This window comes from Oncorhynchus gorbuscha, linkage group LG22 (genome assembly GCF_021184085.1).
Source record: "Oncorhynchus gorbuscha isolate QuinsamMale2020 ecotype Even-year linkage group LG22, OgorEven_v1.0, whole genome shotgun sequence".
Classification (NCBI taxonomy): Eukaryota; Metazoa; Chordata; class Actinopteri; order Salmoniformes; family Salmonidae; genus Oncorhynchus; species Oncorhynchus gorbuscha.
Genome location: NC_060194.1, coordinates 10,470,892 through 10,494,675, shown reverse-complemented (window position 1 = coordinate 10,494,675; position 23,784 = coordinate 10,470,892). Strand labels below are relative to the sequence as shown.

At 42.6% G+C, this 23,784-nt stretch overlaps 1 protein-coding gene across 3 annotated transcripts; it reads left to right on the top strand.

The window, feature by feature from the left end:
- Positions 1-1,592: 1,592 nt before the first annotated feature.
- Positions 1,593-13,042, top strand: LOC124009855 (mediator of RNA polymerase II transcription subunit 26-like). Of its 3 annotated transcripts, none has more exons than XM_046322063.1 (4): positions 1,594-2,179; positions 2,316-2,467; positions 9,493-9,567; positions 9,830-13,042. In XM_046322063.1, exons 2-4 carry the CDS (start codon positions 2,396-2,398, stop codon positions 11,504-11,506), a joined length of 1,824 nt encoding a protein of 607 aa, XP_046178019.1. In that variant the 5' UTR covers positions 1,594-2,179; positions 2,316-2,395; the 3' UTR covers positions 11,507-13,042. The 3 variants fall into 3 exon arrangements, with proteins under 3 accessions (XP_046178018.1, XP_046178019.1, XP_046178017.1); XM_046322061.1 differs by having other exon boundaries at positions 9,490-9,567; XM_046322062.1 differs by having other exon boundaries at positions 1,593-2,467; positions 9,490-9,567.
- Positions 13,043-23,784: the final 10,742 nt, after the last annotated feature.

Here is a 23,784-nt window from a genome sequence, read left to right as displayed (position 1 = left end):
AATTGAGTGTATGTAATCTTCTGACCCACTGGGAATGTGATGAAAGAAATAAAAGCTGAAATAAATAATTCTGACATTTCAAATTCTTAAAATAAAGTGGTGATCCTAACTGACATAACAGGGAATATTTTACTCAGATTAAATGTCAGGAATTGTGAAAAACTGAGTTTTTAAATGTAGTTGGCTAAGGTGTATGTAAAACTTCCAACTTCAACTGTATATATTTGACGTAGGCGATATGATCACACAGGTAATAGATCCGTTGTATTTCTTGTAAAGCACCACTGAGTGAGTATAAATTTGAATAATTTGCTTTTTTTATTTTAAAAGTACTGGGCTGATGGTGCCTGCATCTGATGGTCACTCTCAGTAGGCTGAGGGTCCGCCTCTCAACATCACTCCGCTCTCCCTTTCCTCCACTGACACTGACCAAAAAGGGACACGGTCTTCCAGCTGATGGCGAAACTCTAGTCGCACTGCATTATTTCTGCCTCATGCACAAATTCATGTTGTTACTTCTATGAACAGAGAAAGTGAAATATTACTTGACATTAAAACAGACCGAAGCCGATAATAATAACAACGCAAGCCTATCGATACACTTTCCTACTCATTCATTACTGCTGCAGTGCTTTATAAATGTGTTGAATACAAAGTGTTGACCTTGCTGAGCAAGAACATAAACATAATCATAAACATAAACATGAACTCACTCATAAAAACAGCATATCTTTGCTGCATTTGACAGTCTCTCTCTCTCTCTCTCTAGTCATGGTTTTAAAAGGTTTGAAATCTCACAGTATCAATTTCGCTGTAGCTTTCTTTTATGCCTGCTAGGTTACTGAAGACACCATCATCTGAGCCATCCGACTGGCCAGCGGTAAATTTATAGTGCACTTGATTTGCTCTCTGGTCCGGCTGGGAAAGCAGTTTTTGCTACACACCGGGAAATACAGAAGCATTTTATTTTTCGCTATGACCAGCTTGTAAAAAAAAAATGTACGGATACAAACTTGTACCACTGATCATGACAATGAGGTGAAACTCCCGGACAACTATTGTGATTGTCCATTCCAGACTGTTAATTTTACTTTGACTTGTCCTGTTTTAGGATATGTTGTTTAAGCATGACAGCGTATTTCTTATTTGATTGGGCGCATTTAGGTTAGGCTATTTGATCGGAGAAACATACATGTCAAACATACATTGTCATACATTTTATTTCTAGCCTGTATTTCTAACATGATCTGCTGCATGATTTATGATCACAATTTTTTTTACGGATGTGTATCTCCAACAGCACCCCGGAGATGCGCTATTTTGCTCCCCTGTCTTTGACTAAGTGGCCACTGTTTTATTGCCGGGTGGGCATCGGTGCTTACTTAAAAACGCCCATATGCCACTGGTTGAAAAATAAAAATAAATGTAGGGGGGCAAAATTTGGTTTTATGTGTTGTTATTGCATCAGAAAATGCCACCCTCGTTAATCTGCCGCCCTAGGTGACCGCTTAATCTTGCCTAATGAGTGGGCCGTCCGTGAGCAAAGGTGTCAACAAGAGATGAGGTGCACGAAGAGTTTGCGGTGGTTTGTAGTCTTGCATGATGCCTACTTGATGCAAATTAGCATTTTCAAATCTGAGACTAAATAGAGTCAAATATATTGATAAAAGTCACCCTGTCCGAGAGAGATTTAATGTTATCAAAAACGTCACGCCAGGGAAAGGCTACATGAAACATAGCCCTTATTTGAAGTGTTCCTAAAATCCACAATGGGTCAAATGAATGGTGGAAAACGATTGGAACCATTTCCGTGTTTGACCGATAGGTTTTATGGGTATCATGATGCGTCCACTGGGGGGCCAATTACCATATTGCTTACACTGTCAAATCTTCTCGGATCTCCAGAAGCGCATAGGGTGTAGGACTGAGGAGTCCATTTGTATTGATCTCATGTCTCCTCCCTAACAATGGGAGTCGTTACCCCAAAAGCGGGAAGGCAGGCAAGCGACACGTTTAGGTCCAAAATACGCCCTTAGAAACGCATTGGGCTTGTTTTGGACCGAGTGAAAACACATATTGTTCTGTGGTGAAACCTCTTGCATCGCCTCTTCCTCTCTGACACGGCCAAGTATTGCATCCCATAATGCAATAGGAGGCCGTTGAGATCCAGCAGCTGGTGGTGAGTTTCCAAAGCGCCCAAGAGTCAATAGCAGGCGGCTGACACATCTTTGAATCCATGTGACATTTTACGAACCTTTAAGCGTAAATGCATCAGATAAATATGCTGCTCACGTGTCTTGCATATCTCCATAAAGGCCTGTGAGTGTCTACAAGTACCACAGTATTCGTTGTTGGAGGATTCCTCCCCCGTCTGCCGGATCGCACCAAACAGGCAATGACAACGGCCTCAGCAACTCCGCAGCAGATGAGAGACCGGCTGCTGCAGGCCATCGATAGTCGTAGCAATGTGAGTAGCTAGCTATCTGGACGAATATTTGCCATCTCTTTAAAAAAACGAAATGCCGATTATTCACTGTTAAATGATAGCTAATCATACAGGCTTGTGAGTTGACAGCACGCTTGCTAGCTAGCAAGCTTGCTACGCAAACGTTACCGGGCGTCAGCTAGTAAGTTAGCTAAGTTGCTAACGTTAATGTTTAGCCAGCTAGTGTTAGCATCTAAGCTAGCCAGTCACACAACTCTCGCAGGTCAAACTGCAGTTGTTTTCACGTTTACCAATACCATATGTTAACTGGCCAGATGGCGAACTAGCTGCAAACTTAAAAACAAGTTAACTTTTGATACGCTGAGGTAAAGAATGTCAGACGAAATAGCGTTAGCCTGGCTAGTTTACGTCAAGTTGACGCTTAACTTTTCTCCCATTTCTCACCCGTCATACGTTGTTGCATAACTTAGCTAACGTTAGTAAGTTACAGTTATCTGTGTGCGTTTAAGCAACGCGGGTGTATTTGGTAACATACACTACCCGTTGCTTTCAATTCTAGTATTGGGTTGCACAAAAACAGTCAGTGGGAAGCCAGAAGTTAAATACCATTACATTTCAACTTGGTGGCAGGAGGGTTGATCAATATATCTTAGGAAATTTGAGACAAAATCTAAAAGGTTAATATTGAAGACTTTAGGGTGTCCAATAAAAAACATATTTTGACCAATGGGTAAAATAATGTTAATTGTGTAGATAAAACTAGTCTCATATCATTGTGACAATATGCACAACACTGGACAATAATATTACATTTACATTTAAGTCATTTAGCAGACGCTCTTATCCAGAGCGACTTACAAATTGGTGCATTCACCTTATGACATCCAGTGGAACAGCCACTTTACAATAGTGCATCTACATATTTTAAGGGGGGGGGGTGAGAAAGATTACTTTATCCTATCCTAGGTATTCCTTAAAGAGGTGGGGTTTCAGGTGTCTCCGGAAGGTGGTGATTGATTCCGCTGTCCTGGCGTCGTGAGGGAGTTTGTTCCACCATTGGGGAGCCAGAGCAGCGAACAGTTTTGACTGGGCTGAGCGGGAACTGTACTTCCTCAGTGGTAGGGAGGCGAGCAGGCCAGAGGTGGATGAACGCAGTGCCCTTATTTGGGTGTAGGGCCTGATCAGAGCCTGGAGGTACTGAGGTGCCGTTCCCCTCACAGCTCCGTAGGCAAGCACCATGGTCTTGTAGCGGATGCGAGCTTATAAATGCAGCAATTTCATTTTACTGAGTTAGTTCATGTAAGGAAATCAGTTAATTGAAAAATGAATTGGGCCCTAATCTATGTATTTCACATTACTTGGAATTAAGGTGGAGTGGATCAGAAATCCAGTCACCACCATTTGCCTAATGCAGCGCAACACACCTCCTTTGCATAGAGTTGATCGGACTGTTGATTGTGGAATGTTGTCCATCTCATTTTCAATGGCTGTGTGATTGGTGGGAACTGGAACACGCTGTCGTACACGTCGATCCAGTGCCACCCAAACATGCTCAATGGGTGACGTAATAGGTGAGTATGCAGGCCATACTCACCAGACATGTCACCCATTGAGCATGTGTGGGAGACTTGGGACTTTTCAACTTCCAGGAATTGTGTACATACCCTTGCGGCATAAGGCTGTGCATTGTCATGCTGGATCGTGAGGTGATGGCGGCGGTTGAATGGCACGACAATGGGCCTTAGGAGCTTGTCACTGTGTATTGAAATTACCATCGATCGTGCCAGGTTTTCTCCAGACATATCGCTTGGCATTCAGGCCAAAGAGTAAAATCTTGGTTTCATCAGAGAATCTTGTTTCTCATGGTCTGAGTCCTTTGGGTGCCTTTTGGCAAACTGCAAGCGGGCTGTCTTGTGCCTTTTACTGTGTAGTGACTTCCATCTGGCCACTGTACCATAAAAGCCTGAAGGTTGTTTTTCTGGAAGGTTCTCCTATCTCCAGAGGAGCTCTGTCAGACTGACCATCGGGTTCTTGGTCACCTCCCTAATCGAGGCCCTTCTCCCCTGATTGCTCAGTTTGGCCGGGTGGCCAGCTCTAGGAAGAGTGTTGGTGGTTGCAAACTTTTTCCATTTAAGAATGCGACTGTTCTTTGGGACCTTCAATGCTGCATAATTGTTTTGAGAACCTTCCCCAGATCTGTCCCTTCACACAATCCTGTCTCGGGGGGTTTACAGACAATTCCTTTGACTTCATGGCTTGGTTTTTGCTCTGACATGCACTGCCAACTGTGGAACCTTATATAGACAGGTGTGTGTGCCTTTCCAAATCATGTCCAATGAATTGAATTTACCACAGTTCCAATCAAGTTGTAGAAACATTTCAAGGATGATCAATGGAAACAGGATCCACCTGAGCTCAATTTTTAATTCTCCTAGCAAAGAGTCTGACTACGTATGTAAATAAGGTATTTCTGCCTTTTTAATTTGTAAAAATATATTGGCAACAATTTCAAAAACTGTTAACTTTGTCCTCTGAGCAAGAGAACAAGTACATTAGTGTCTAGTTTGAGAAACATACGCCTCACAACTGGCAGCTTCATTAAATAGTACCCGCTAAAACACTGTCTCAATGTCAACAGTGAAGAGGTGACGCTGTGGTGCTGGCCTTCTAGGCAGAGTTACAAAGAAAAAGCCATATCTCAAACTGGCCAATAAAAATAAAAGATTAAGATGGGCAAAAGAACACACACACTGGACAGAGGAACTGCAAAAGGGTTTTCTAATGATCAATTATCCTTTTAAAATGATAAACTTGGATTAGCTAACACAATGTGCCATTGAAACACAAGAGTGATGGTTGTTGATAATGGGCCTCTGTACACCTATGTAGATATTCCATAAAAAATCAGCTGTTTCCAGCTACAATAGTAATTTACAACACTAAGTGTCTACACTGTATTTCTGATCAATTTGATGTTATTTTAATGGGCAAAAAATGTGCATAATTTTCTTAAAAAACAAGGACATTTCTATGTGAACCCAAACCTTTGAATGGTAGTGTGTACCAGTCAAAAGTTTGGACACCTACTCATTCCAGGATTTTGCTTTATTTTTACTATTTTCTACATTGTAGAATAATAGTGAAGACATCAAAACTATGAAATTGCACATGGAATCATGTAGTAACCAAAAGTAGCCACTCTTTGCCTTGACAGCTTGCACACTCTTGGCATTCTTTCAACCAACTCCATGAGGTAGTCACCTGGAATGCATTTCAATTAACAGGTGTGCCTTAAAAGTTAAATAGTGGAATTTATTTCCTCAATGCGTTTGAACCAGTCAGTTGTGTTGTGACAAGATAGGGGTGGAAAACAGAAGATTGCCCTATTTGGTAAAAGACCAAGTCCATATTATGAATAAATGCTTCAGAGTTCAAGTAACAGATGCATCTCAACATCAACTGCTCAGAGGAGACTGCGCAAATCAGGCTTTCATGGTCAAATTTCTGCAAAGAAACCACTACTAAAGGACAACAATAAGAAGAGACTTGCTTGGGCCAAGAAACACGAGCAATGGACATTAGACTGGTGGAAGTCTGTCATTTGGTCTGATGCGTCCAAATTTGAGATGTTTGGTTGACTAAATCAATGGAGGCCAGAGAAAAGTGGCCAAAAATCTGGAAATTTGCATCACGTCAGCTAGGCGAGATTATGTGCAAGAAATAAGGCTACTGGCTACCTGACAGGCTCCTTTGCCTGTTGAACTCGTCATCTTTCTTCTCGAATCCGCAGGACTTTTTTATTTAACCAGGTAGGCCGGTTAAGAACAATTTCTCCTTTACAACTGCGACCTGGCCAAGATAAAGCAAAGCAGTGCGACACAAACACATTTACACATGGGATAAACACATACAGTCAACACAATAGAAAAGTCTATATACAGTGTGTGCAAATGTAGTAATATTGGGGAGGTAAGGCAATAAATAGGCCGTAGTGGCGAAATAATTACAATTTAGCATTATACACCGGAGTGAAAGATGTGCAGATGATGATGATGTGCAAGTAGAGATACTGGGGTGCAAAGAGCAAAAATAAATAACAATATGGGGATATGGTAGTTGGGTGGGCTATGTACACAGGTGCAGTGATCGGTAAAGCTGCTCTGACAGCTGATGCTTAAAGATAGTGAGGGAGATATGTCTCCAGCTTTAGGGAATTTTGCAGTTCATTCCAGTCATTGGCAGCAGAGAACTGGAAAGAAAGGCGGCCAAAGGAGGAGTTGGCTTTGGGGGTGACCAGTGAAATATACCTGCTGGAGTGAGTGCATCGGGTGGGTGTTGCTATGGTGACCTGTGAGCTGAGTGAGCTGAGAAGGTGGGGCTTTACCTAGCAAAGACTTATAGATGACCTGGAGCCAGTGGGTTTGGCGACGAATTTGAGGGAGGGCCAGCCAACAAAAGCATATAGGTCGCAGTGGTGGGTAGTATATGGGGCTTTGGTGACAAAACGGATGGCACTGTGATAGACTACAGCTAATTTGCTGAGTAGAGTGTCTGAGGCTATTTTGTAAATGACATCGCCGAAGTCAAGAATCGGTATGATAGTCAGTTTTACGAGGATATGTTTGTGACCTGTGGAAACCACTTTGATGACAACCACCACCACAAGAAGAAACCTGAACCTCTGTCAACAGCTCTGCGTTTATTATCGTCTGTATTAGGTTCTCACGTTTTAAACATAATAATGAGAAAATCAATGCTTTCACAATGCCTAAAATGCTAGTGGTGTATTTACCTTCTTTTTTTTTAGGGCACATCGACAGGTTTTTCACCTAGTTGGCTCTGGGTATTCGAACCAGGAACCTTTTGTTTACTGATCCCAATGCTCTTAACTGCTAGGCTAACTGCTGCACAATTGTATAACATTGAGGTCCTTGAAAATAACAATTAAATGCTTGAAAAACTCCCTGAATTTGACTTGCCAATGCCTGGATGAACCCTGCTTGTATAGTCCTAGGCCTATGGGCTAATTTGAATATATTCATTTAAGTACACGTGGAACTGCTTAAAATGATTAACTCAAAACATTTTGATCCCAATGTATATGTATATGAGATCGATCATATACCGTGGTATTTGGAAATGGCCAGAGGATGGTATTTCTGTACCGCTCAAACCTATTTATTTGAAGTTTTTCAATAAATGTTAATATTTGTAGCTACTTAATTAAATACCTGCAGCCAACTTGTGCAATACATTAGGAGATAAAGCAGGTTGCGCTCTTTCACCGGTCACATTATTTAACATTATAAAGCTTACCATAGTTCTCGAACAGTTGAGCCAGCAAAATGATTTTGCCAATTTTATGAAGCAATTTTATCCGATAATGTATTTCTGTATATTTTTGCTTTAGGACATTTTATATAATGTTTTTCTTACATTTAGTTCACCTGGAAAGCTGCATGCTTCCAAAGTTTTGAATATAAAAGGCCATTCAAGACGGTCTTAAGCCTTTTCTGCATCAACAGCCATTATTGATATCTTGTTTTTTTGTGTATTGTATTAAACTGAAACATGTATTTGTTTGCGTGTGTATTTTTAATAAACCCTGTTTTTGTATCAAGTCGAAGACTTTGACCATTCTGTTGCTTATGAGTGTAGTTATTATTGTATTGTCACAGGGTGTCCAATTCACTGTTTCTTATGGATACGATATTTAAGTTTTATATATGCAACGAGCTGCTAGCTAACATGTTTTAAACCAGTGGTCACCAACTGGGTGATCGACTTGTCCATCTCCAAGTGATTCCTTGTCGAGCACCGAACATTTCTGTAAAAAACCCAACGATAAAGCCTTACGTTCCTATTTTTGTCATTTGTTTCACGCTGTTGGCGATATGTGCACTTTATTCAGAAGCCCTAGTGCCGGGAAGGGAAGGTCTTCCCATTTTGAACCATTTCATGTGTCTGAAGGTTGAACTCTACCTACCTGGCAGGCCCAGAGGTAAAACCAAATGCACCTTTAGGCCTACCGCTGGCCAATCAGCTCAGATCACCATGTCTGCAGTTTGTTTGTGCCATAGACTCTAGAAATAAGTCTAGAGCGCACAGCAAAGTTGATAGTGTGAGATTTTTAAAAACTTTTAAAACCATGACTAGAGCGAATCAACAAATACAGTATGGTTTTGAGTGAGTTCATGTTTAAATTGTTATTCAGCCCCGTCAATCAGAACTTTGTGCATTTTAGGGCTTATAAAAGTTTTGAACATTCTCTCTACTTCCACTCATGCTACAACCGGCACTGCAGCTGTAATGATTGAGTAGCAAAGTGTTTCGGTAAGCTTGCGTTATTATTAGCGGCTTGTCATTTAATATCGAGGGATATTTCACTTTCTCTGGTCATAGGAGTAACAACATGCGTTGATGCATGATGCAGAAATTAGGTTTGCCGTTAGCTGGAATACGATGTCCCCTTTCCTCAGCGGGAGGGAGCGAGGCAGGACGGTGAGGCAGCCTTGCTGCTGTGCTCTCTTCCTTCCCCTCTGACCATCAGACGAAGGCCATCAGTCCAGTGCAATTTTAAAATGCTAATTATTATGCTCAGCTGTGCAAATTCTGTTACCAGTTTGATTATGTACCTCAAATTAGTTAATATAATTTCAAAATCTGAGAGGTCTGAGAACAGCACTGGCAGGTCAATTCAAGCATAGCCAATATACACTGATAATGTATTGGGCCTGTACACTACTGCCCAAACCTCATTGCTACAAAACTGTTTTAATAGGTTCATGTTGCACAGGCTTATGTTTAAGTCAAGTTTGGAAAAAATCTCGGCTTGCGTTTTGACTTTGATCTTGACTCAAGTTTGGTGAGCACTGTTTTTAAATAATTGATAGACTTCTTGTTAGACAGTTAATAGCCAGCATATCGTTTAGCTCTAGGAAGGTAATAGGCAAGCCAACTGTTGCGTACTTAGAAGTAACAGCTAAGCTTAGTAACTCTTTGCTGAAAATCTGTGTTCTGATCATCTCTTTTGCTCCTTCCAGCAGATTCACAATATGGTGGCAGTATTAGAAGTTATCACATACTTGGAGAAATTCCCTATCACCAAAGAAGCACTTGAGGTAAGACCCAAAGCTTTTTAAGTGCTTTAATTGTTGCCTGTGACAACAATTTTGGTATTCTTAAAACGATCATTTGGGATTTTGGTAACTTAGCCTTTTTTTATCTATTTTGCTAGTATTGGCTTGTGAACTACCTCCAACCTCCTTTATACTGGACACATGGACATAGAAATGGGATCCACAAGTTCATCTGACTCTGGACCTCATTGCCAAAATTCAAAAGTATCCCTTTAACAACTTTTTATTTGAATTACCAATTTAGGAAACCCGATTGGGGAAACTGATCAATGACGTGAGGAAGAAGACCAAGGATAAAGACCTTGCCAAGCGTGCCAAGAAGCTTTTGCGGAGCTGGCAGAAGTTGATCGACCCAGGGCAAAATGAGACTCCATCGCGGGGGGCAGTAAGTGTCTCGGGCTCTGCCAATGGCAGTGCCCACCCCTGTTGGACTGACGTTCCACCCCCTGACGTATCCCTGGCAGGCAAAGGTGTCCAAGAGGTCAAAACCAGAAATGACGTCCACAACACCGACTCGCCCAAAGCGGAGAAGTCAAGCAGCAGGAAGCGTAGAGGGGAGCAAAAGGACAGTGTGCACTTACCGGCCAAAACCTCAAAGATGTCCCCCAACGAGCAGATGCACAACTCCACTCTGTCGCCACCTCCCACCAATGGGATTGCAGGTAACCCTGAGGCTCCCCAAGACCTAGAGGCTACACCTTCGCCAGACAGGGCCCGGACAGAGCACATTGAGAATGAAAAACACTGTAGAATCCCTGTCAATGCTGTCAAACCACACCCCAGCTCCCCGGGCCTCGCCAAACTACCTAGCACTTCCTCTTTACTCAAGACTGCTGTGTTGCAGCAGCAAGCAAGGCTGGACGAAGGAGGAGGGGGGCAATATCTGGCCAAAAGCCTCCGCTGCCTTTCAAGTCCACGGACTATGAAGCAAGAGACTATGTCCAAGCACTCTTCAACATATGCACCAAAAGGGACTATCCCAAGCCCAGCTCGGAGTCCTCGCTTGCCTTCGTCCCAGCCTTTAACGTCCCCAGCCCAAGTGTCTCATGTGAATGGGCCCCCACCCCCTGCCCATAGGGCCTCACTGCACTGGCCTGGCTCCTCAGAGGCCACCACCAATCCCCCACACAGCACTGGAACACTGGAACCCCCGCCTGTCTTCCTTCCCACCACCCATCCCGCCCCACAAAACTCTGAGTGTGCGGAACTCCACAGACCCTCCCCCTCTGTAGTGGTGGTCAAGGCTGAGGCAGAAGTCTCTGCCTCCAGCTCGGACCGCAAAAAGAGGAAGAAGTACAGGTCCAGGGACTACTCTGTCAACCTGCAGGGGCAGGACATAGAGGACAAAACAAAGCCTGTGAGGTTAAAAGAACGCAGGCTAACGTTTGACCCTGTGACTGGACAGATCAAGTCCATGGTACATAAAGAACCCTGTCAGGTGGAGGAACCCCCAATGCCACCTCCCCCTAAGCCCCAGCAGAGAACTGATCTGCATCCACAGCAGCCTCCCGCTCCCACCCCTAGCCCCTTCCAACAGACTAACTGGAAAGAGCTGTCCCGAAACGAGATCATCCAGTCCTACCTAAACCTTCAGAGCAACGTGCTCACATCCTCGAGGGTCCAGGCCCCCGGCGCACACTTTTTCATGTCAGAATACCTGAAACGGGAGGAGAGTGATCTCAGGGAGGCGAGGCGAGGAGTCCATGTCTTGCAGCTGGACAGCTCGGTAACGGACACACCTGGAGTGAGCCGAGAGGTGACCGACAAGGACCTCCACAGAGTACATACGGAGCACTGGCAAGGGGTAAATGGTTGTTACGACACCAAGGGCACTTGGTTCGACTGGACAGAGTGTATATCGTTGGACCCACATGGGGACGAGAACAAACTGAATATCCTGCCATATATTTGCCTAGACTGAGATGGGGTGTCTGTCCCAAGATTGTTAAAGGACTTTCAGTTCTGTTTTTCAAAAATAAAAAGTTGCAGGAAAGATGTGCCCGTTTGCAGAGTGCTGCTACTAACAATTAATTGCAAACTAGGGTTCTAGTGTAGGGTTGACTGGAGTTTAGCTTTCCAGTTATGTGCTCAGAGGGTGTTGAAAGCGTTCATCTAGCACAGTTAAAGCCGAACGTGTCCAGTGAGTGGAGTACTGACACCTATTTGGGAGTTACAAGAAGCTTTATGTGACATATACAAAAATAAATTATACAATTTCTTATCATGTATGCATCTTTATTTTTACCTTTTTCAAAAAATTTTTTTTAGGTTTATGGAAACGATGTGCAAAACCTGTAGAGCTTTTCTGTTTGCATCACATACTGTTGACCTGTTCTGCAATGCAAAAGAGGCATAACATTGTTTTACACATTATTTTGTTTTTGGTTGGCCGTTACATGTTAGCGATCCAACATTCCATACTCCACCCCTCATCTTCTCTCCTCACCACTCTGTTCTGATGTACACATGCCATCGAGCGTTTTCTTTCCGGAGGAAGTTTAACAAAAAAATGTGCCTCTTGTTCAATCAACAAAGTATTTCAGAAGTTACCTTTGTTTTTCCATTTACTTATTCCCCAACAATCCTCACCCAGACAGAAAATGATGAAACAGAGGGTACTAATACAACTGTGAGGATAAGGAAATGTTTGTATGCTGGAACTATACTTGTTAACATTCCTTTTAGCTATCGTTTTGGTTTATGAAATTGCATCACGGGACTTTCAGAGTTGAACAGCCTTAATGAATATACAGAAATGAGAGCTTTGTATTTTGTTTACAGAGGCCGGCATCTTCTGTAATTTCATCATTTACATTAAGGTATGTGTAGATGCAAACAAAACACCTGCAAGGTCCACATTATTTTTTTTTCTCAATTTTCCTCCAATCTTTCATGGGTTTGTATTTCAGGAATGTTCTACCCATTGAGAAGCGTGCGTGATGGTAAATGAACAAGTGTCGTTTCTTTTGCTATTTTGTTGAAAACTACAAACTTAAGAGAGCACATTCTTCACGTTTTCCATGTGACAATTTGGAGAAGTAGTTTTTTTTATTTGTGTTCTCGTCTTGCCACGGTTCTCCACATATGACATGACTTCAGATGGGGGTAAGGTCAGACTGTGCGCCGCTATATTCATCCCTACCAATGTGCCTTTTTGATGTCAAATCTGGATTCGCTTTCGCATAACACTCCTGTCCTTGGAACTAGGTTTATGTGTGGCAATTCCATGTCCGATGATGCTGGACTATGCACCATCTTTTTTTCCTAAGCAGTGGTCCTTAGTGAACACTGATCCAGAATGGATAATTGCAGACAATGAGGCATCACTCAAACACAGCTCGCAATAACGAAATGCTAAAGATGATTGATGTGGATCTGGTCAGTTTGACTGCGACATCTTTATTTGTTCGGTGTTTAACATCTCATTTGTTTGAAAAATAAAGTGATCTAAACCCTATGCACAGTTTTGTCATAAGACTTCATTCTTATGCAATATAAACCCAGATGTGTTTGTGTTGTATGGGGTTATTAACAGGTCAATGTTGGCATTAATATGGTACATACAATGTTTGTCTACAGTATATAGGTACATTACTCGTTTCCATTGTGTTCTCAGTGAATCCTCATGGGGGAGCACTTGGCCGTTTTTTGAAGTAATATGGAAATTCAAAAGTTTTAAACATGGTTTTGATTGGGTTATAACAAGTTCTGCGGTTAAACTGTGTCGAACATTACTTACAAAAAAGTGCAGTATGCTGCAATTACTGTGTCCAAAATACCTCAGTCGACTGCAGATATTGCAGTTTCAAACCGGCTTTCTTTTTTTGAATTGTTTTGTATCTTTGAATTGCAAAGGGGTGACAAACCGCAACTATCAACACACTTTTCTCCTCCTGATAAGATAACCAAGTCTACATGCATTTCAGAACATCTCAGTGCAGAACCCTTCCCACCAACACATGACTAAGCTGTTCAGTGCACATTTACCTCACCTGGGGCCTCATTCATAAATGTTGTGGATGTACAAAATATACCCAAAAACGTGCTCCAGTTTTCCCACAAAAGTTGGTATTTATAAAAACAACTTGGAATGTCACTGGGAGAATCTCAATTGCATATTCCTTTAATCCTCTCAAGACCCACTGGCGGATAATGTCAGAGGGGCGGAACCTCATGCTTTCTCATCCAAAGGGTTTTGAGGAGGCAAGGAGAGCACGTGAGTACGCAATTGAGATTCCCCCTTAACTCGGCGTTTCCCAAACTTGGTCGTCAGGAACCCATTTTGGTTTTTGCTCTAGCACTACTCATCTTGATGATCACGTGCACTCCTTGGGGTACCGAGTTTGGAAAGTCCTGCCTTAACGCATTGCAAATTGTAGACCATGTGTGTGCACATTTTCTAGTGTTTGAAGGATTTGGTGCGTTCCAATGCTTCGACCTTGCTGATGATTGACAAATCTTACAACACCTGGTTAGATATTTAGTAAGTATCAGCTAACCACATACAGTGCATTCGGAAAGTATTCAAACACCTAGACTTTTTCCACATTTTGTTACGTTACAGCCTTATACTAAAATTGATTTAAATACAACATTTCCCTCATCAATCTACACACAACACCCCATAATGACAAAGCCAAAAACTGTTTAAATATATTTTTTTCAAAAAATAAATACCTTGTTCAAATCAAATTGAATTTACATAAGTATTCAGACCTTTTGCTGTGAGACTTGAAATTGAGCTCCGGTGGATCCTGTTTACATTGATCATCCTTGGGATTTTTCTTCAACTTGATTGGAGTGTACCTGTGGTAAATTCAAATGATTGGACATGATTTGGAAAGGTACACACCTGTCTATATAAGGTCCCACAGTTGACAGTACATGTCAGAGCAAAAACCAAGCCATGAGCTTGAAGAAATTGTCCGTAGAGCTCCCGAGACATGATAGCTGTTAACTTAGGTAAGTCAGTTAAGAACACATTCTTATTTACAATGGCAGCTTAGGAACAGTGGGTTAACTGCCTTGTTCAGGGGCAGAATGACAGATTTTTACCTTGTCAGCTCGGTGTTTCGATCTAGCAACCTTTCGGTTGCTGGCCCAACACTAACCACTAGGCTACCTGCCACCCCATGTCTTCACTATTCCACAATGTAGAAAATAGTAAAAATAAAGAAAAACCCTGGAATGAGTAGGTGTGTCCAAACATTTGACTGGTACTGTATATGCCAATGCTGTTTTATATGCTTGTTTTTGCTTAATACTGTGCTATGTCGGATTGTATGAAGATTGACAGATTGGTGTAAAAAGCTCTATTTGTCTGTTTTTTTTGTGTGGTATCGATGAAGGTATTTGATTGGGAAATGATGATACATTTTCATGAGGTGAAATTAATTCATCTATAAATGTGGGGGGAAAAGGATGCCCTGCAAAACGATATCTGTTTGGTTTAAATTCCCCTGGTGCAACGACATGGTATTTGCATCTATAACGAGTCTGGACTATGATCAATTAAGCCATATCAATGGATGTAACGGGTTAATGTAAAATAATGAATTAGGTTGGCTTCCACTTATGGCACTTCCAAGGTCGTTCCATTGGTTATTGTAGCAAGGCATATGCCAGCATTGTAGGCCTACTGCCTCTGCCCGTGGCCTGCTAAGCGATTGCCGTTAGACCTCACTTCGCCACGTATGAGCCCTGGTTAAAGACCTTGTTGCAGCTTTCACTTTATTCCACTACATTGGTGGCAGCGATGGGACCACGTCCAGCTCACATCTAGTTATGTGATCTAGTGGTGGGAAGCATTCTGTTCTAAAACATTGTTGGGTGTAATTACATTGATATAACTAGTGTACAATGGATAAGCAAAAATGGGTGTGACAGAAGCAGTCACTACAGGTGTGATCAAGCCTTACAGTGCATCAAAGTTGCCTGAAGCTGAATGAAAAAGTGTTACGCCCTGACCAGTTATTCAGAAGAAAATCCTCTGTGATTGTCTAATTTACACAAGTTAACTTATCAGTGTGGACCCAAAACAAACACATTCTGCACATTTTCAAACTACCAGTTTAACGTGTTATTACAACCATGGTGTTCTGTCGTTACTGAAACTTCTACATCTAATAACCTGACAATTATCCACATTATATGTAAGTGATTTATGCAGCAAAACACAACTATCCTTTTTCTGATCTGTTCTGATCTAATGAGATGGATGTAGGATTTTCTACGGCCTAGAATCAAGGCCTTTCCCGGTCATGAAGGACGAAGCTATGCCCCTCTTGATTCTCATTGGCAAAGACTAAACTCAAGTTAGGGGTTATATGTCAGAATCTCCTTTACCACTTTGCCCAACATGTTATACCCCAGAGGTTGTAAATGAACCCTTTTTAAGTTGATATAACTTGTCATTAGTATAGGGCTGTGAACCCTCACAAACTTTTACAAATGCACAATTGAGAGCATCCTGTCGGGCTGTTTCACCGCCTGGTACAGCAACTGCACTGCCCGCAACCACAGGGCTGTCCAGAGGGTGGTGCGGTCTGCACAACACATCATCGGGGGCAAACTACCTGCCCTCCAGGACACCTACATTAAAGCACCCGGTGTCACAGGAAGGCCAAAAAGATGATCAAGGACAACAACCACCTGAGCCACTGCCTGTTCACCCGACTACCATCCAGAAAGCGAAGTCAGTACAGGTGCATCAAAGCTAGGACCGACTGAAAAACAGCTTTTATGTCAAGGCCATCAGACTGTTAAACAGCCAACACTTACACAAAGAGGCTGCTGCCCTATATACATAGACTTGGAATCATTGGCCACTTTAATAATGGAACACTAGTCACTTTAATTATATTCACATATTTTACTTTACTCATTTCATATGTATATACTGTATTCTATTCTACTGTATTTTATTCTATGCCACTCCGATGTTGCTCGTCCAAATATTTATATATTCTTAGTTCCATGCCTTTACTTTAGATTTGTGTGTATTGTTGTGAAATTGTAAAATATTAGTTGTTAGATGTTACTGCACTGTTGGAGCTAGAAACACAATAATTTCACTACACCCGCAATAACATCTGCTAAACATGTGTATGTGACCAATACAATTTTATTTGATTTAAAACCCATAGCTGAATGGCTTCAGACAGAGCATTTCTCACCGGAAATTGTTGCTGACTTTGAACAAAGCTTAGGGTTAGGGTATTTAATTGTCAGACTTTCCTATGTCACTATTCCCAATCTCTTATACCCCATAGGTTGTAAATAAACTCTTTTTAAAGGTGATGAAACTTGTTTAATTATTATAGGGTTGTGAAATCCATAGCCGAATGACTTCAGACTGACCATTTCTCACCATTTATTTACGGGGAGCAATTTCCGTTTTGTCACCGGTAGTGTCCATTTATTTACAGTAGTGTGTTGATGAATTATTGCTTTCTTCAGTGGAAAGACAGAATATATATAAAAATGCCAAATATACCAAAAGCTAAGTCAAGCAGAGATTTACGACTGAACAACCATATTAATCATTACTAAAACCTGCAAACTACAAACATTTAAAGAACTAGATACAAATATTTTATTCAAAATAATTAATACAAAAGTCAAGAGTTGGCTATAATATGAGTACAAACAAAGTGAGTGTGTGTGTATATACGTGTAAGTGTTTTTGTGCATGTGTGTATTATGGTGTGTATTATAATTTCCCATTATAAACATGTATCCCCATTCCACAATCAAATAGTTTTACCGATATCAATCTGGCAACCCTCATAAAATTCGACACATCTTTGTATAAAATGCATTATGAAAGAAATTGTGTAATGTACACGAAAATGTGAAGTCTTGTATTGAATGCATTATAAATAAAATTGTGTAATGTAGGCTCAATAAAATATTAAATTCATTATGGAAAAAATGTGTAGGCATACTGTTGCAAAAGGGTGTGACTTTTCACACAAATTAAGCCACACAAAAATTTAATCTACTGAAATACTTAAAATATATTTTTTTACATATATGTATATATATATTTGACCCCTGTTACTCCCCTATTTTGCAATATCCAATTGGTAGTTATGGTCTTCTCCCATCGCTGCAACTCCTGTATGGAGAGGTGAAGGTTGAGGGCCAGAAACACGACCCTGCCAAGCCGCTCTGTTTCTTGACACACTGCTCTCTTAACCCCGAAGCCAGCCACACCAATGTGTCAGAGGAAATACTGTCCAACTGGCAACCGTGTCAGAGTGCATGCACCCGGGCTGCACAGGAGTTGCTACAGCGCGATGGGACAAGGACATCCCAGCAGGCCAAACCCTCCCCTAACCCAGATGACGCTGGGCCAATTGTGCGCCAACTCATGGGTCACCCGGTCACGGCCGGCTGTGACACAGCCCGGGATCGAACCCAGATCTTTAGTCAATCAAATGTATTTATAAAGCCCTTTTTACATCAGCAGATATCACAAAGTGTTGTACAGAAACTCAGCCTACAACGTCAAATAGCAAGCAATGCACATGTAGAAGCACGGTGGCTAGGACAAACTCCCTAGAAAGGCAGGAACCCAATAAGAAACCAGGCTCTGAGGAACCAGGCTCTGAGGGGTTGCCAGTCCTCTTCTGTCCTCTTTCTGGCTGTGCCGAGTGGAGATTATAAGAGTACATGGCCATTTAAGGCCAGATTGTTCAAGATATTCAAACGTTCATAGATGACCAGCAGGGTCAAATAATAATCAGTAGTTGTAAAGGCTGCAACAGGTCAGCACCTCAGGAGTAAATGTCAGTTGGCTTTCCATAGACGAACATTCAGAGGTCGAGACAGCAGGTGCGGTAGAGATCAGGGTCAGGGTTCCCTAGCAGCAGACAAAACAGTTGAAACTGGAGCATCAGAATGACCAGTTGGACTGGGGACAAGCAGGGGTCATCAGGCCAGGTCATCCTGAGGCATGATCCTAGGTCTCAGGTCTTCTGGGAGGGAAATGAGAGAGGGAGAGGGAGAGAATTAGAGGGAGCATACTGTAATTTACACAGGACACCAGATATAAAAGACTGACCCTAGCCCCCCGGCACAAAGATAATTGCAGCATAGATACTGGAGACAGGGTGGGTCGAGGGACCCTGTGGCCCCGTCCGACGATACTACTGGACAGGGACAATCAGGAAGGATATATCCCCACCCACTATGCCAAAGCACAGCCCCCACACCACTAGAGGGATATCAAAAGACAAACAACTTATTACCCTGAGACAAGGCTGAGTATAGCCCATGAAGATCTCCTCCACCGCTCAAGCCTGAGAGGGAGCAGAACCGGACAGGAAGATCACGTCTGTGACTCAATCCAATCAAGTGACGTACCCCTCATAGGGATGGCATGGAAGAGCACTAGTAAGCCAGTTACTCAGCCCCCGTAAGAGGGTCAGAGGCAGAGAATCCCAGTGGAGAGAGGGGAGCCGGCCAGGCAGAAACAGCAAGGGCGGTTCGTCGCTCCCGTGCCTTGCTGTTCATAGGTAGGAACAAGCCAATGTAATGCTTTGTTGGTTAGCAGTAAAACCTTGAAATGTTTATAATTTATTTAATTTTATTTCACCCTTATTTAACCAGGTAGGCCCATTGAGAACAATTTCTCCTTTACAACTGCAACCTGGCCAAGATAAAGCAAAGCAGTGCGACACAAACAACAACAGAGTTACACATGGAATAAACAAACATATAGTCAATAACAATAGAAAAATCTATATACAGTGTATGCAAATGAGGTAAGATAAGGGAGGTAAGGCAATAAATAGGCCATAGTGGTGAAATAATTACAATTTAGCAATAAACACTGGAGTGAAAGATGTGCATAAGATGAATGTGCAAGTAAAGATACTGGGGTGCAAAGGAGCAAAAACAAAATAAGAGTAAGGGGATGAGGTAGTTAGATGGGCGATTTACAGATGGGCTATGTACAGGTGCAGTGATCTGTGAGCTGCTCTGAGTGCTTAAAGTTAGAAAGGGAGATATGAGTCTCCAGCTTCAGTGATTTTTGCAATTCGTTCCAGTCATTGGCAGCAGAGAATTGGAAGGAAAGGCAGCCAAAGTAGGAATTGGCTTTGGGCGTGACCAGTGAAACATACCTGCTGGAGCGCGTGCTAAATGGATGGCACTGTGATAGACTGCATCCAATTTGCTGAGTGGAGTGTTGGAGGGTTGCATAGCGGAGAAGGTACGGTGGGATTCAAAATAGTCAGTGATCTGTTTGTTAACTTGGCTCACGAAGACCTTAGAAAGGCAGGGTAGGATAGATATAGTTCTGTAACAGTTTGGGTCTAGAGTGTCTCCCACTTTGAAGAAGGGGATGACTGCGGCAGCTTTCCAATCTTTGGGGATCTCAGAAGATACAAAAGAGAGGGTGAACAGGCTAGTAATAGAGGTTGCAACAATTGCTGCGGTTAATTTTAGAAAGAGAGGGTCCAGATTGTCTCGCCCGGCTGATTGGTAGGGGTCGAGATTTTGCAGCTTTTTCAGAACATCGGCTATCTGGATTTGGGTGAAGGAGAAATGTGGGTGAAGGAGGATTGGGCAAGTTGCTGTGGGGGGTGCAGGGCTGTTGTAGGGGTAGCCAGGTGGAAAGCATGGCCAGCCGTAGAAAAATGCTTATTGAAATTCTCGATTATAGTGGATTTATCGGTGGTGACAGTGTTTCCTAGCCTCAGTGCAGTGGGCAGCTGGGAGGAGGTGCTCTTATTCTCCATGGACTTTACAGTGTCCCAGAACTTTTTGGAGTTTGTGCTGCAGGATGCAAGTTTCTATTTGAAAAAGCTAGCATTTGCTTTCCTAACTGCCTGTGTATATTGGTTCCTAACTTCCCTGAAAAGTTGCATGTCGCGGGGGCTATTCGATGCAAATGCAGTACACCACAGGATGTTTTTGTGCTGGTCAAGGGCAGTCAGGTCTGGAGTGAACCAAGGGCTATATCTGTTCCTGGTTCAAATTTTTTTTGAACGGGGCATGCTCATTTAAGATGGTGAGGAAAGCACTTTTAAAGAATAACCAGGCATCCTCTACTGGTCGGATGAGGTCAATATCCTTCTAGGATACCCGGGCCAGGTTAATTAGAAAGGCCTGCTCGCTGAAGTGTTTTAGGGGGCATTTGACAGTGACGAGGGGTGGTCGTTTGACCGCAAACCCATTACGGACACAGGAAATGAGGCAGTGAGTGCTCTATAGCAAGGGTCAATGGTGAGAGACTTGTTTCTGGGAAGGTGGATTTTTAAAAGTAGAAGCTAAAATTGTTTGGGCACAGACCTGGATAGTATGACAGAACTCTGCAGGCTAACTCCACCGCCTTTGGCAGTTCTATCTTGTCAGAAAATGTTATAGTTAGGGATGGAAATTTCAGGGTGGCCTTCCTAAGCCAGGATTCAGGATTCAGGATTCAGGATTCAGACATGGCTAAGACATCTGGGTTGGCAGAGTGTGCTAAAGCAGTGAATAAAACAAATTTAGGGAGGGGGCTTCTAATGTTAACATGCATGAAACCAAGGCTTTTACGGTTACAGAAGTCAACAAATGAGAGCGCCTGGGGAATGGTAGTGGAGCTAGGCACTGCAGGGCCTGGATTAACCTCTACATCACCAGAGGAACAGAGGAGGAGTAGGATAAGGGTACGACTAAAGGCTATGGCCACCCCACATAGCCCGGTTCCTCTCTAGGTTTCTTCCTAGGTTTTGGCCTTTCTAGGGAGTTTTTCCTAGCCACCGTGCTTTTACACCTGCATTGTTTGCTGTTTGGGGTTTTAGGCTGGGTTTCTGTACAGCACTTTGAGATATCAGCTGATGTACGAAGGGCTATATAAATAAATTTGATTTGATTTGATTTGATTTGATAAGACCTGGTCGTCTAGTGTGTTCGGAACAGAGTAAAAGGAGCAGGTTTCTGGGCACAGAAGAATAGATTCAAGGCATAACGTACAGATAAGGGTATGGCAGGATGTGAATACAGTGGAAGTAAACCTAGGCATCGAGTGATGATAAGAGGTACTGTCTCTAGCGACATCATTTAAACCAGGTGATGTCACCGCATGTGTGGGAGATGGAACAAAAGGGTTAGCTAAGGAAAATTGAGCAGGGCTGGAGGCTCTACAGTGAAATAAGACAATCACTAACCAAAACAGCAATGGACAAGGCATATTGAGACAGCTTAGCATAGCAGGCTAGCAGAAGGGCCGTAGGGGGATGTCGCGACGGAAGAGTCAGTTGTAGCCCCCTCGGTCGGTTCCATCGGCAGACCAGTCGTGATGGATTAGCAGGGCTCCGTTTAGTAAAAGGGTCCAGGCCAATTGGCAAAAGAGGTATTGTAGCCAAAGATAATTGGCTGATGGACCTCTTCAGCTAACAGTTCGATATGCTCTAGACAGCTAGTGGGCAAATGGGCATTCAGGGGATGTCACGATGGAGGAGCTTGTTGAGAACCCCATTGGGCAGATTATGTCGGTAGACCAGTTGTGAAGGATCGGCGGGGCTCCGTATCAGCAGTAAAAGGGGTCCAGGCCAATTGGCAAAATAGGTATTGTAGCTCAAGGAGTGGCTGATGGACCTCTTCAGCTAGCTGGAAGATGGGCCTAGCATAGGCTAGCTCCAGGCTAATTAGTGCTTGCTTCGGGACAGAGACATTAGCCAGGAGTAGCCACTCGGATAGCAGCTAGCTAGCTGCGATGATCCAGGTGAAAAGGTTCAGATCTTGCAATAGGAATCCGGAGATGTGGGGAAAATTTGTCCGGTAAGCTCTGGGTAGAATCGCGCTGTGCTAAAGGTTAGCTGATGACCGCTCGCAGTGGCTAGGTGATTCGCTTCTGTTGGGGGTTCCGGTTCTAAAGTAAAGAAAATAGCAGATCCATACCACATTGGATGAGGCGGGTTGCAGGAGAGTATGTTGGAGTTGAGGTTTTAAAAAAAAAATGAAATACATGCAAAGAAAATATAAATTTACACACACAAGACACGACGAAGACAAAGACGCCTGACTGCTACGCCATCTTGGAAATCAGCCCTAGCCGTAAAAAGAAGCCAATGTAGAGAGGCTAGACCTGGAGTAATATGATTACATTTTGGGGTTTTAGTCAGGATTCTAGCAGCCGTGTTTATCACTAACTGAAATATATTTAGTGCTTTATCCAGGTAGCCGGAGAGCAGAGCATTGCAGTAGTCTAATCTAGAAGTGACAAAAGCATGGATTCGTTTTTCTGCATTATTTTTTTATTAAGTTTGAGATTTTTGCAATGTTACAAAGATAGGAAAAAGCTGTCCTTGAAATATTCCGCATAGCAGTGAAAGTTAACATTGTGTTTCCGAATGACATCACCAAGAGGTAGAATATATAGTGAAAACAATAGTGGTACTAAAACGGAACCTTGAGGAACGCCTAAACGTAGAATTGATTTGTCAGAGAATGTACCATCCACAGAGACGTACTGATATCATTCCGACAGATAAGATCTAAACCAGGCAAGAACTTGTCCGTGTAGACCAATTAGGGTTTCTAATCTCTCCAAAAGAATGGTGATCGATGGTGTCAAAAGCAGCACTAAGGTCTACGAGCACGAGGACAGATGCAGAGCCTTGGTCTGCGCCATTAAAAGGTCATTTACCACCTTCACGGTGGCAGACTCAGTGCTATGATGGGGTCTAAAACCAGACTGAAACATTACGTATACAAACATCTTTTTACATTTTTCTTTTTGAGGAATGGGAGATTCGATATAGGCCGATTCGTTTTTTACATTTTCCCGGGTGAAAGTTTGGCTTTTTCAAGATAGGCTTTTTTACTGCCACTTTTAGTGAGTTTGGTACACATCCAGTGGATGGGGATCGATTTATTATGTTCAACATTGGAGGCCCAAGCACAGGAAGTAGCTCATTCAGTAGTTTAGTTGGAATAGTGTCCAGTATGCAGCTTAACGGTTTAGAGGCCATGATTATTTTAATGAATGTGTCAAGAGATACTGGATTAAAAACCTTGAGTATCTTTATTGATTTTAGGTCCTGGCTGGCAGTTCTGGCAGACTCAGGACAACAGCTTTGGAGAAATACGCAGACTAAACGAGGAGTCCGTCATTTGTTTTCTAATGACCATGAAGTTCATGAATATATCACTGCTGTCATGAAAGTTAACCTCTCGTTGAATGCTGCTTTTTAGTTAGCTAAA

Bases quoted from the DNA above. Each gene is read 5' to 3' on its own strand.
- LOC124009855 (XM_046322062.1), top strand. From the start codon at position 2,396: ATGACAACGGCCTCAGCAACTCCGCAGCAGATGAGAGACCGGCTGCTG. The intron at 2,468-9,489 runs GTGAGTAGCTAG...TGCTCCTTCCAG, and splicing joins CCATCGATAGTCGTAGCAAT to CAGATTCACAATATGGTGGC. The intron at 9,568-9,829 runs GTAAGACCCAAA...TTACCAATTTAG, and splicing joins TCACCAAAGAAGCACTTGAG to GAAACCCGATTGGGGAAACT.